General features: G+C 50.3%; 1 protein-coding gene across 2 annotated transcripts; it reads right to left on the bottom strand.

Moving 5' to 3' along the window:
• Positions 1 to 302: 302 nt before the first annotated feature.
• C2 (complement C2) lies at positions 303 to 11,660 on the bottom strand. Of its 2 annotated transcripts, XM_010978104.3 has the most exons (18): positions 11,304 to 11,660; positions 10,951 to 11,160; positions 10,210 to 10,395; positions 8,224 to 8,397; positions 8,048 to 8,146; positions 7,768 to 7,901; positions 6,521 to 6,659; positions 5,779 to 5,919; positions 5,023 to 5,112; positions 2,567 to 2,707; positions 2,348 to 2,442; positions 2,140 to 2,251; positions 1,857 to 2,022; positions 1,677 to 1,753; positions 1,445 to 1,536; positions 1,117 to 1,243; positions 901 to 950; positions 303 to 766 (listed from the first exon to the last, which is right to left on the bottom strand). In XM_010978104.3, the coding sequence occupies exons 1-18, from the start codon at positions 11,347 to 11,349 to the stop codon at positions 590 to 592; spliced, it is 2,256 nt and encodes a 751-aa protein (XP_010976406.2). In that variant the 5' UTR covers positions 11,350 to 11,660; the 3' UTR covers positions 303 to 589. The 2 variants fall into 2 exon arrangements, with proteins under 2 accessions (XP_010976406.2, XP_031290863.1); XM_031435003.2 differs by lacking the exon at positions 10,951 to 11,160.
• Between the last annotated feature and the right edge of the window lie 1,801 nt (positions 11,661 to 13,461).

The raw sequence follows: 13,461 nt of genomic DNA, 5'->3' as shown, positions 1-13,461 counted from the left end.
CGGGAGGGCCCCCCTCTGAGCTGCCAGTCAAGGAAACAGAAACTGCAAAATCCCACCTTTGGCTGCCCAGGATCCAGGATTCTTCCTGTCAACACCTCCTCTCAGCCTTCGTTCCTCCCCAACAAGCCCCCTACCCCTTAGGGACCAGACACAAGGCCCTCACTGGTTCCCCTGTTGACTCTGTTATGGAGCAGAGTCCAGCCATTGTTTGTCCAGAAGGGTCTCTGACCTGCCTTCTTGCAGTTCCTGGAATCATTCTGGCTTTTCTCTCCCCACAGGACCCAGGTAGAGGCACAGATAGATGAGGAAATCATTGATTTTTATTAATTTCATAACTGGGAAATTCCACGTGAAAGTGAAAGGAAAGAGTGAGCCAAGTAAACCCGAGGATCTCCACGCCGGCAGGAGCCCTGGGGATTCCCCGGCTTGCATGTGCCGCTGGCTGCCTCGCCTCGGGTTCCTAGAGGCAGGGGTTTACTCAGAGCAGGGAGAGGGGATGGGTCACGGAGTCTGAGGGTAAAAGTTGAAAGATAGGAAATGGGAGAGATGGCAGGTCCCGGCAGGACAGCAAAGGCCTCGGTGGCCATGATTAGAGGGGCAAAAAGTTCAGGATGCCCTCCAGGTGCTGCCTCAGCCAGGGCTGCAGGCGGAAGAGATTGATGTGGAAATCTCGTGGTGGTGGGATCCTGCCACGGGGGGCCTTTCTGCGGGAGTTTTTATTGGAGCTGCCACAGGGGTTGTAGAGACCCCAGCTCACCAGGCCCACCTGAAAAAAGGAGAAGATGGGGTGGGAGGCTGCCCCAGCCCTAGCTCCAAGCCCCAACCTCCCTGGATTCTCCAAAGGCCTGCCTCTTCCCCCAAGGTCAAGATCCCGTAACTCCATCCCCCTTCCCTCCTCACCTGAAAAAACCTGAATCTCCGCTGAAGGAAAACTGCTCCCCCAGATTCTCCTGCCAGAAAAGAGGGACAAGAGACTGTCATCCTGACTCTCACCACTGCATCAGGGCAGTGCACTGGTGTCCTGGTACACGTGCCAGCCACAGGGACACAGGTGGCCTTCCCCTTGGGAATCCAGGTTCCAGGATGAGGGTCGAGAAGTGGGTGGGAGGGGCTCACCCTTGCAGGGATTGTCATCCTCCTCAGTCCCACTGCATAGGAACTGGTCTGTCACCACCTCTCTGATATCTGTCAAGTTGGGGAATGTGACTTTGTCTTGAGAGACGACCTGGATACAGTTTTTCCACTGCAGTAGGGGTGGAACAGGACAGAAGGATGGCATGAGCAGGCCCAGGGGACAGCTGGCAGCGCAGCTAGGTCTGGGAGGAGCGGTGACTTGGGGTCAGATGGAGAAAGCAGCCCAAGCTACAGGATGAAGAGAGATGTTCCAGGAGCTACCACAGGGGAATCCAATCCCTGCATAGCATCCCGGACCTGAGACACTCACCTTTGACCCTGTCTTGAGGTTAATGTTCAGCTTGCTCCCATTCAAGGCCACGAAATGAGCAGGAATGCTCATTTGGTTCAGAAGTTCCCTCTCTGCCATCAAGGAAAAGGATGTCAGTTCTGATCTCTTTACTCAGCATCCAGACTCTTGACCTGGGGGCTGCCGCACAGACCATGTCATCACCCCAAGCCCCAGTCCCTGGGTCCTCATGCACACTGAGCCCGGCACTCACCATGGTCTTGGCAGGTGCTGCCCGGAGGTCTCCGCAGAGCCAGATTGGCCCCCACCGTGCAGGGAAGGCAGATGGGCCTGAAGAGAAGAAGTGTCACACAGGCCCATCCTTGGTGTCCCCTCCTCCAGGCGCCCCAGAGCACTCACCCTGGGGGCACCCTCCCATCCCAGACTCCGGCACCTGGCGTGGGTAGACATCTTCACTTTCTGGGCCAGCTTTAGCAGGGCAATGTCATTGCCATAGAACTCCGGGATTCCCTGATTCTTCTTGGAATAGACATTGAACTCCGAGGAGATCACTGCCTTCTCAATTTGGAATTCTTTGCCCCACTTGGAGTTGGGATCCCCTGAAAACAATATGGCAGATTAGGCTGGACCAGGGCTCCTGAAGGGGCCAGAGGCTAGGGACAAGGGGTGGGAACTCTGGCTGCAGGGTCGGGACGCTGGTGCGTGCCCTGCCTTACCCACACTGACCCTCCACAGGGAGCGGTCCTCGGCCTGGCGGAAGCAGTGAGCAGCTGTCAGGACCCACTGGTCTGAGATGAGCGCCCCCCGGCAGGTCTCCTGGCTCTTGGGCTGTAGGGGAACAGGTGATCTTCAGGGACTGCTGTGTCTCTGGTCCATGGCCACTGTCACCTCTGGGATCCAAGCCCCATCCCTCCTTCCTGGTACCTTAATAGTGACATGCCAAGGTGTCCTCTCCTGGGCAGAGGCATTGGCAGACATGTTCCCTACCCCACAGATGGTGTCCGTGAGCTGGGAAACATCTGTGGATGTGAGGAGCAGATGGGGAAGGAGGCAGGTGAGGGGTGCTGTGAGCAGTTGCCAACCTGGACCCTTGGCCGGTTCCACTCTGGGCACCCTGCTCAGGAGAGGGTGAAGCACACTCACCCAGCATGTGCTCAAAGACCTGACTCAGAGCCTTCGTGTCCTTCAGAATGAAGGCATGCCTCTCGCCATCCTTCTTGGACCCCAGCTCATTCAGTTCTCTCCAGTCCACATCCAGGTTGCCCACGCCAATGGCATAGATGTCTGATGGGAAGGAAGAAATCACCAGAATCTTGTGGCCAAGGGGCTACCCTGTTGCATAGGAGGCTGTAATTTGGAACTCGCTGTGCCCCACATAAGGAGGACTCCCTTGCCCCCACTACCTAACTGACCTCATTACCTACTACTCCTCACCATTCTCTCTCTTCCAGCCACATGGCCTCCTTGAAGCTCCTCAAATTGGTGGGCACACTCCCACCTCAGGTCCTTTGCATGAGCTGCGCCTCTGCTTGGTTCACGCCTCCCCCAGACTTCCCACATGGCTCCCTCTCTGAACTTTTTAAGTCTTGACTCAAATGTCACCATCTCAGTGAGGCCTTCCCTGGTCTCCTTGTCTAAAACTGCAGTGGCCCAGAGACTTCCACCCACTCCATTTCATTTTATACCTTAGTACATGTCACTGTCTATCGTGCAATATGGTTTCCTTCTTATTTTGTTTAATGCCTAGAGTGGGTAGAATGGTGTCCCCCACAAAAGGTATGTTCAAGTCCTAACCCCTAGTACCTGTGACTAATAATAGGGAAATAGAATGTCTTTTTGGCTATAATCAGTTAAGATGAGGTCACCCTGGATTAGGGTGGGCCCAGCCTGATGCCTTTATAAGAACAGGAGACTCTAGACACAAAAACACAGAGAGAGAAAACCGTGTGACAACACAGAGAAACCCTCAGGGAAGAAGGTGACGTGAAGACAGAGGCAGAGATTGGGTGATCCTGCTGCAAGCCAAGGAAAGCCCAGAGCCGCCGGAAACTGGGGGAGGTAAGAACAACGTTCCACTAGAGCCTCCAGAGGGAGCATGGCCCTGCTGACACCTTGACCTTGGTATCAGCCAAGTCTGTATTATCTGCTGCCCTAGGAAACTAACACATTGCCCCCTCCAGAGTGACATCCCCATGCAAGCAGGCATTTTCATCTGTTTTGTTCACAGCTGTATCCTTAGAACATGACTGGCCCAGGAGAGGCTTTTAGCGAGGACTTTTAAATGACTACATCGATAAAAAGAACCTATGATGTAGCATTCAAAACTGGTCTTCCTCTGTAAAATGTAGACTCTGGGACGGGGCCCCCGAGCCATCTCTTCCCGCTGGAGAACCTGGGTCCACACAACCATCCACACCAGCCTCTGAGCACATGTGGGTGCCAATCAGAAACTGCCTTGGAGTGGCTCAAAGAGTCCAGTCTTCTCCCACCCTTTGTACCCCTTACAGTCCTTTTTTGCAGTTATGATAGGAACTGGACAATTGTCAGGCCCCACATGTTTTCTCTGACTATTTCCCTTCAGTTTCTGCTTCTTTTTAATAAGATGCTTTCAAGCATTTAACCTTGGCCCAGTGATGCTAAGGAGTTAGGATGTAAAGTTTGGCTTTTGCCTTCCTTAGGTCAGGGGAGTTTTTTGTTTTTCTTTTATAAATTTTTAAAATATCGTTCTTTTTTGTCCCTTCCAGTTTTATTGAGACATAGTTGACATACAGCACTGTGTACTTTGATTTTTTTTTGGAGGAAGGTATGGGGGAGGTAATTAGGGTTGTTTTGTTTTGTTTTGTTTTATGGAAGTACTGGGGATTGAATCCAAGCCCTTGTGCTTGCTAGGCACGCTCTCTACCACTGAGCTACCTGCTCCTCCAGGTCAGGGTTTTGAAGAATCTGTTTACTCATAAGGGGCAAATGGAGTGAGAGGCATGAACAGAAAAGAGAGGTCCCAAGGGGAAAGTAAAACTTGGGGCCTCAAAACCAGCTGCCCTCCCTTATCTGGAGCTTTTCTCTTTGAAGTTTTTTTCTGGTCAAAGGTCAGTGCAATTTTTGTTTAGTCTGAATTAAAGGAATTGTTTTAGAGACTGCAACTGCCAAAGCCTTCGTTAGTTATGTGCACTGCTCTAAGAGTGCCTGGGACAGTCCTCACAAGGTCCAGGCCTCTTCTTCCGGGAGAGGCCTGTGGAACATAAGATGGTGGGAAAAAACCACGACAATGAGGATGATGATGGTGCCGCTGACGTACACCGAGTTTTTCTGTGCCAAGCGATGTTTGAGCGTTCGCCTTCATCGGCCTCTGAGGCAGGTCCTTATACTGGCCCCTCTTACAAGTAAAGACACTACCCACAGCCACAGCCAGTCGAAGATGAATCCAAGGTTGAAACCACAGGCAGTTTGACTAGACTCCAGTGTGACAGTCGGCTGCCTTCATACAGAACAACCCAGACTGGTGTCTCAATAGAAAGAAAACCAAGAGGCTGGAGCCCCTGGCAGTGGGCCTCGTGCCCCCTGCAGGGCAGCACAGGTGGGCCGGTGGGGGGGAGGCTCACCCAGATAGTCAGTCCTCTTCTGGTTGATGTTCAAGATCTCTTTGATGTTGTCAACAGCTGGCTTTGGAGAGCCACCCATGTTGGACTTGCCTAGAAAGAGGAGGGAAAGAACTGTCCATCTGGGTGGATATATGAAGGTTCCCCACAGCCCTGGAGGAGTGAGGAGGCCTTCATCCCGGGAATCTCCGCACATACACGCCACACTCGAGTTTCAAGATTCTGAAATTATTTACTGAAGTTCTTTGGCTTTGGGCCAGGAGCTCCATATACTTTGCCTCATTTCATTCTCATGAAACCCCAGGAAATGAGGGTATCCTTACTTTATAGACAAAAAAAATTGATTTCTAGAGGGGCTGTGTATTTTTTTGGACAAAATCAAGAGATAAATGGCAGAGCCCAGATCCACCACCCAGTCTGCCCTTCCATCCATGCCCCTCGACATCACTGGTCCAGAGCCACGCCTCCCCATCCAGCACACTCTAGGTGACCTCTCAGGTAGTAACAATAGCTAACACTTAACAGTCTTAAAGCACTTTTACATAAACTACTTAAGTTGCTCTTCATAAAAACTGTGTAAGTGAAGGAGGGCAGCTACCATGACATCACCACCACTGTTATGGTGGTCATTACCATCATCATTAACACTATTCCTACTTTATAAACAAGAAACGGAGGCCAGAAGTGGCAGTGGGAGAACCAGACTGCAGGTCTTCTGACCCCATGGGCCTGCTCCTTCCACGTGCCAGACTCACTCACCGTCTGTCAGAAGGATGATGGCGTGTCGGATTTCCTGCCAGGCCGCCGTGTTCATGCCAAGGCGTTCCATCTGGTTGTTCATCATGTTATAGACACTATTTAGAGCCTTGTAGATGTTGGTCCCAGTTCCATTTTCATGGTCTGGAATATCCAAAGACGAAAAGCTCTCTTAGAAACTTCCTGCCTGCCACCTGGGAGAAGGGAATCACGCCATTTCCCCAAACACTGGAAATGCATATATCAATTGGTGTGATAAACTCAGACCTTTGATATCCAGTTAGACATTGCCTGTTTAAACATGAAAAGCCTTTCCCCTTACAAATGTTTATTGCATAACCCCACTAAAGACCACTCTAAAGTCCCAAGATTCAAAGATGGGGTTTCCAAAGCACTTGGGTTGTTTTAGCCGCCTGCTAGCTACCACTCCCGTGGTTTCACAGTGGTACAGGGGGACTATGAAAAGCAGACCATGTGGTTCTGGCATCAGGAAGGAGCTGACAACATGCACGGCACGTGTGGACATGCAGCATGTCCGAGTAAGCCATGTGTTGGTAGGACCTGGGACTCCCCCACCAGGAACCTGACTTGGAAGCCACCCCCACCTGAGGAACTTTAGTCCCAGAGCCCTGGGACTTGAATGCCACCAAGAGGCCTCACTCTGTAACTTGTCTAGAATCAGCTGGCAGCTACAGAGAGCTCATCCCCGCCCCACTCCCGTCACTGTCACTGGATGACATCATACCTTTATAGCTGGCATTTTCCAGACTGTTGGCCACTTCAGTCACATCCCGGGATTTGTCGCTCAGGACTGACATGATGATTTTGGGTTTTGATGCAAAGGTGATGATGGCGACACTAACATTGATCTCAAAGCTGAAGATCTGAGAAAGGGAGGTGAGAGGTAGCGTGAGGGACCCCAGAACCAAAAGGAAGATGGTAAGAGAGCCGCAAAGGGCCCTGGAGGAGGCCGAGAGCCTGGACGGAGACTGACAGACACAAGGCCTTCAGGGGTCCCTTCTTGGGAAACAGCTGCTTGAAGAAGGCAGGAACCTGACATTTGCTGGTCCTGTCTACTCTTTGACAGGTTCACTGTTCATTTATTCCTCACATCAATGCTGTGAGGGGGTCGTGAGGGTCCCTATCATATAGATGAGGAAGCTGAGGCCCATTACGTCACCCCAGATCACACCGCTGGCAAGAGGTGGAGGTGGAATTTGAACCTATCAGCACATTTCTGTCGCATTTTGCAGCCTTCATGGTTTAGTGAATCACTTAAGTTACTTTCTTAAGAAAGACACTAAGGTGTACAAAAGCTGCCTTCTTTAAAATGTAGCCGGGAGGAAAAAACATTTATCTACACAAACTATTGTGAAAAGCATAATTACCAAGCACAGTCTTGGCAAGGAATCTGAACCAATGGCTTCCAAGCTCTCCTGCTCATGCGTCGCATCAGTAAAAACATTTTGAGCACATCCCTCAACATACACATATGTATTTATAACGTACACTCATATTTATAAAGTGTATCACTATTCAAATATAGTATACATATTTTAAAACCTAAACAAAATATTGAAAATTTTTAAAAAGTTTTAAATATTAAGTTGTTAATGTAAGTTAAATTGCAACTATTCAATACGGAGACCAGTATTTTCCAGCCACATCCTGGTGGATTATTTTGGGTACCTCTCTGTGAAGACCTCTATTCTAGATGATTAAATCCTGGAAAGTGGGATCTCAGCCTTGTTCATCTTTGGGGTCCCCCCAGCACCCAGAACAGGGCCTCACATATATAGCCCAATAGTGTTTGTGGAATGAAAAATAGGATCCTATAAATTAAAGCCATGATTCCTGCATGGCATGCATATAATCCAGGAAGACTTCTTGGAGGAGGTGGGCTGTGAGTGTGATTCTGAGGAAAGGAAGGAGACCGAGAGAGACGGCGAGTGCAGGAAGTCCTCCTCTGTGTGTGGGCTCCTATTTACTGACCCTGTCCACCACGTGGGAGGAACTGTCCTTGAAGACTTCAAAGTCCTCTTCTGACACACTCTGAGAGGCATCCAGAAGCAGATAGAGGTTCAAGTGACCCGAACGCTGGATTTGTATTTTTCGGCCCAGGTTTTCTGGGAGGAAAGTGGAAAGGGCAGATTCAGATCTCCTCCTCCTCCCTGCTTTCTTACCAGGCCTCTTTGCCTCCCCGCCGGTCAGCTTAGCCCCTAGGAAGCACGCCCTTCCCCAGCAGCCTGCCGCCCCCTCCTGGAGAACTCACCATTCTTCTTCTGGGTGGGATTGGTGGATTCAAGGAGGTGGGACAAGGAGGTGCCTAGGGCGGGGGCCACATCCTCAGGAAAGTCATAAGAGTAGGGCTCTGTAGGAAGAGCCACCGGGTCAGCCAGGGCCGGGGCAGTGGCCAGGAGTCTCAGGAGGATCAGAATAGCTACTTACGGCGGCAGATGGGCTCCGTCCCACTCCAGACCCCACTGTCCTGGCACTCCCGCTCCACAGAGCCTGTCAGCACCAGATTCAAGGAGCAGTGGTATCTGACCTTGTCCCCAAGGCCAAAGCGGGACCCCGTCCGCACCGCACCCACGGATATGCCCGGGTTGGGGCAGTGGCTGGCTGCAAGGAACAAAGGAAGATGGAGGTGAGCCGGGACGCCTCCTCAGCCTCTAAATGCTGCTTCTCCACCCTCTCCCTCCAGGCTCTTCCTCCTCCAGACCCTCAGAGGCTCTGTGGGTCCCATGGTCTCTCCCTTGGGAAACACGTGCCTCCCAGGCATGTGGATGGAAAACCTGAAGTAGGGGGAGATGTTCAGAACTCAGTAGCCTCAAAAAAATACAAAAGAACTCAGTAACCTCAGTTTCCAGCTAAAGTATCCCACTTCCAACACAGAGAGTCGGCCTGCACCCACCCCAGAGCCCCAGGGAAGATGCTGGCTGAGAAGCCCCACCCTTCCACAGAGATTGTTTGCAAACAATGAGACAACACTCCACACCCACTGAAATGGCTAAAACTAAAAAGATGGGTAATTCCAAGTGTCAAAGATGATGTGGGACAGACAACCTGAGCTGTTACATTGCTGGAGTGTCAATTGGGAATCTGTTTGCAGCCTCCACTAAAACAAAACATCTGCCAACCTATGACCCAGTAATTCCACTCCTAGGTGTCATGCTTAAGAGAAACAAGCGTCTAGGGGCACCCACAGTCGTGTGCAAGGACATGCATAGAGCATAGAGCCAAAAACTGGAAATAGCCCAAATGCCCACCAACAGAAGAATGCATAGATAAATTATAATATTTTCATATAATGGAAACACACAGCAACTAAAAAAAAAAAAACAAACTGCTAAAACACAGGAAAACATGGATACATCTCCCAGGCAGAATGTTGACTAAAGGAAGCCAGTTGCAAAACAGCACGTGCATATGAGTCCACGTGTGTGAGGTGTAAGAATAAGCTAAACTCGTCCATGGAGGCAGAGGTCCGAAGAGTGGTCACCTTATGGGAGAGAACAGGAGGAGCCTCCCGAGGTGATGGGCACTCGGTCTTGGGTGATTACATGGGTGGACACATGTATAAAATCTCCTCAAGCTGAATACTTAAGATTTCTATGTTTTAGGTAGATTAAACCTCCATATTCAAATAAATTATATTTATGTTTGAATAAATGATCAAGGGTGTAACTAGGGGGCCAACTAGGAAGTCTGGGTACCAGGTGAGGTCCTGGTCCTGCCATTTCGTGGACTCTTGAGTCTTCTGTATTGTGTACTCAGAACAGTGACCCCGGAAACTCCCCAAACCCACAGACAGATGTGGCTCCAGGGGTTCCGGGAGCCCTGCTTCAGTCAAGCAGAGCTGGTTGTCTTTCACAGGGGCAGGAATGACCGTGACCGAAGTATATGTGGAGCTTATTAGATCCTAGGGACTGTTCCAGACGCAACTCACTTGATCCACCCAGCACTCCCAGGCAGTCGGTACTCTTACTATCTCCATTTTACAGATGGGGAAACTGAGGCATAGAGAGGTTAAATAACTAGCCCAAAGGCTACCAAAGTCAGAGCTGGGCTTGTAACACAAACTTGCTCCATTCGCAAGAACCTAAGCCCAAACTCGATTGCCTTCAGCGCATCCTCCCTGCAATAGCCCTGGGGGCCTGAAAACCAATCTGGCTTTGAGGCATTTGCAGAAGCCAGATAGAGAATGTGGAGTCTTTTGTCAGATCTGAAGCTTAGCACCAACTGCCTTGGGCCAGGGTCCCCACAAGCCGGAGATGTGTGACCTATAGACCTCAATTTACCAAAATCCAGGAATGTGATTTTGGCACCAGAAGCACCAGGTCCCTGTCCCCACAGAGGCTCCCTGGGCACACATCTAACTCCAGGACTCCCGGGAGACCCCCGCCCCATGCAGCCATCAGTCAGGGCACTCACCACCGTTGTCACACACGGCCGTCTCCCCATCCCACATGCCATTGGGGCGACACTGCCGCACAGGCGAGCCCCGAAGTGTGAAGCCATCCTCACATTCGAAGCTCAAGTTGCCGCCCACAGGGTGGGACCCCAGCCGTGGGGTGTACACACCGTTCTCAAAGGAAACAGGGGCTGGACAGCGAACAGCTGCAGGGAGAGACAGGGATGAGACTGGGGATGGATGGATAACACTTGGGCTGGACACCAAGTAAGTGACATTCAGCTTGGATGCCTGGGAAGAGCCAACTGGTTGTCAAAATATTAGGTTGATGCCCATGAAATTGCTACTTTTGGCAATTGGCTGAATATTCGCAATTTCACACCAACCTAGTAGATTGAAATACAGCCACTTCTCTCAGCCCCTGAATGCCACAGCCACCCCAGCCCCTCCCCTGGGATCCTCATGAGTGGGTGACTAAAGGGGTGAAGCCTGGCACAACAGGGGGCTCCAGGATCATTCAGCAGCCACTCTGAATGGTCAGCACCATGCAGTGGATTGTTAAGTATTTTAAAAATCATCCCTGGCTTTAGTTCCCCACAATCTCCATCAGAGCCTGCCTCCAATGCTTGGCTGTGGGCAGTTGACATTTTCCCACTATTTTGAAAAGCTTCTTAGCCATCCTATCTAGTCAGGTTAAGCCCCACCCCAGCAACTCCTAAATAGAAGTCCTGGGTGGGGGGGCCCGCCGGCGGGGAGCTCACGTTTGCAGACCACCTTTGTCACCCGGATGGCTCTCGGGACCTGCCACTGCCCGTTGCTCCTGCACAGCCGTGATGCCACAGGGAATGGGTAGCGGCCCAGGGGACAGGAGTAGGTGAGGACACTCCCAGGGGCCCAGCCGTTGCTGAGGGTGAACGTGCCACCAGAGATATTCACATTCTGAGGGCAGGAGGGAGCGGCTGTAGCCAAGCCTGTGGGCATGGGGACATGGCACAGAAATGGAGAGCAGGAAGGCACAGATAAGGAAAGGAAAGCAGAAGAGACTGTCAGTTTTGCATATGGGTGGTACTGGGATCACCCACGGGACCCCCACATCCCCCTCCCCTGCTCCTACCTGGGTACAGGGGCAGCAGGCAAAGGACGGCCATCAGTGGGTCCATGGTGTCCACCTTAGGGGCAGGGAGAGGCAGAGTGCTGGGAGAGGGAAAAGGTCATCTGACTTCCCGAAAGCCAGAGTTGGCTCAGCAGCCGCTTCATGAGCTGCCAGAGAAAGAAAACTAGGGAGTGGCAAGGGGGAATGTTCTCTCATTAGGAAAGAAGTAATCAGGGATCGGGGACTGAGCTGAGGTGGTGAAACCTTTGCCCTGTCTCCCTAATCCCAGCACATCCATAGAGCTGTCGATCTGCATCACGGGCTTTGTGTGGCGCTTCAAACCTCCACCCCTCGCAGACCCGCCTGCTCACAAGCTCTTGCAAGAATAGTCTAAAGCACACAGACCCACCAACCAGCTGAGATGTTGCAAAACATTTTATTTAAGTAAAGTTTCAGTTTTCTTTTGGGTTTTACCAAGTGGATTTTACTTCCTCAGAGTCTAGGATAGTACTGTCTTTTTGAATATAAACCCCCAAGGGATTAAAACGAATTTTCTTAGAAATTTTTGATACATAGGAGAATTCCTCATCTTTTTCTTCCCTACAACCCTTCCCCAGAGAGAATCTAGGGACAAAAATGAAATCAACATTTAGTTTTTGAGACTGGAAAAATATTGAGAACATTTTTAGGGAAAGTCCAGTAGATAAAATCCCCAACTTATAAAATAAACAAGTCTGGGGTTGTTTACTCAAAGGAATAAAAGTACTTTTGAAAATGAGATAATGTCTTTAAATTACAACCTGCATTTTGTGTGAAGTGCTGGAAGCAAAGAAACTCTAAGCTAGTGTGTTAGCCTCCCCACAGAAGACTCTTTAAAATCTGTCAAATGGCGGGGAGGGTATAGCTCAGTGGGAGCTCATGCTCAGCATGCACGAGGTCCGGGGTTTAATCCCCAGTACCTCCATTAAAAAAAAAAAAAAAACACTTTTCGAACAATGTGGAATATAATAAGTAAATAGAAGCAACCAGAAAAGAAGATGAAACATCTCTGAAGTGAGCATTTAAGTTTATGAACACTCTTGATTTACAAATAACTTCTCAGAAACACAGACACACACAGTTAGGCTCACCTTGGACAGAACTGACTGGATGTAGAAGACCGTGATCCCCAGTGCTGGAGGTCCCAAAGCTGCTGCTGTGGCAGAGCTACTGGCACCTTCCCTGCACCCAGTATTTGTTCTCCCTCCTTCTACAGTAAGAGATGTTCAGCAGGACACAGTCACCCAGCTAAAGACTACATTTCCCAGCTTCCCTTGCAGCTAGTGGCCAGGTGACACAGCTCTAGCCAATAGAACTGATGTGTGTAACTTCCAAATTATGCCCCTAAAATAAACGGAGAGTGTACCCCTCCTTTCCCATGGGCTGGAATATAAATTTGATGGTGATTCCAGAGAAGCACCCTGGGAATGACAGGGCAAACAGACAGAGGAGCCTTGCGTCCCTGACACTGTGTTGATGTCATACCAGCCCTGCCTACCTGCTTAGATTGTTACAAGAGAGAAATAAACTATATTAAAGGTGGTGGGCATTTGAGATGTTCACAAATGTTCTGGCTTCGTCTCCTTTCAGTCACACAGTAGGATTAAACTTCCCTATCCACTTGCTTTGTCCAATGAAAGGTGGGTATAAGTGACGTGAACCACTGGTACATGGAAGCTTTATTAGCCAATGCAGTCTTCCTCGGGCTCATAATCTTTCCCTCTGGATGGCTACTTTTGGGATGGTGGCTGCTCCATCAGCCTAGATCACTGGGTGACACCAAAAGCAGAACCCCTGCTGACCCTTACCAGATATGCAATGTGAGCAAGAAATAAACTTTTGTTGTTTTAATCCACTGCATTACCACAGCTGCAGGGGGAAAAAAATACCACCCCAAATTTAGGGCTTTAAAAATGTTTTATTCCTGCTCATGATTTTGTGGGTTGGCCAGGAGATTCTTGCCTGGACTCACTCATGCAGCTGCAGCCAGCTGAGGGCTGAGTTCAGCAGGAACAGTAAGCCCCGTGGTCTGTCACCCAGAGCCCCTCATATCATGGCAGTCTCAGGACAGCATCCTAAGAGATGCAACACATACGCTGCAAGGTCTCTTGAGGCCTGTCCTCAGAAGTCACATGACATC

This window comes from Camelus dromedarius, chromosome 19, assembly GCF_036321535.1.
Source record: "Camelus dromedarius isolate mCamDro1 chromosome 19, mCamDro1.pat, whole genome shotgun sequence".
Lineage (NCBI taxonomy): Eukaryota > Metazoa > Chordata > Mammalia > Artiodactyla > Camelidae > Camelus > Camelus dromedarius.
Note: the sequence above shows the minus strand (reverse complement) of the source record. Positions and strands in the feature narration are given on the sequence as shown.

Excerpts from the sequence above, each read along its gene's own strand:
- C2 (XM_010978104.3), bottom strand. The coding sequence starts at position 11,349 with ATGGACCCACTGATGGCCGTCCTTTGCCTGCTGCCCCTGTACCCAG. Across the intron at positions 10,396-10,950 it reads GACAAAGGTGGTCTGCAAAC|CTGTTCGCTGTCCAGCCCCT; the intron begins GTGAGCTCCCCG and ends CTCTCCCTGCAG. Across the intron at positions 7,902-8,047 it reads TCCCACCCAGAAGAAGAATG|AAAACCTGGGCCGAAAAATA; the intron begins GTGAGTTCTCCA and ends CTTTCCTCCCAG.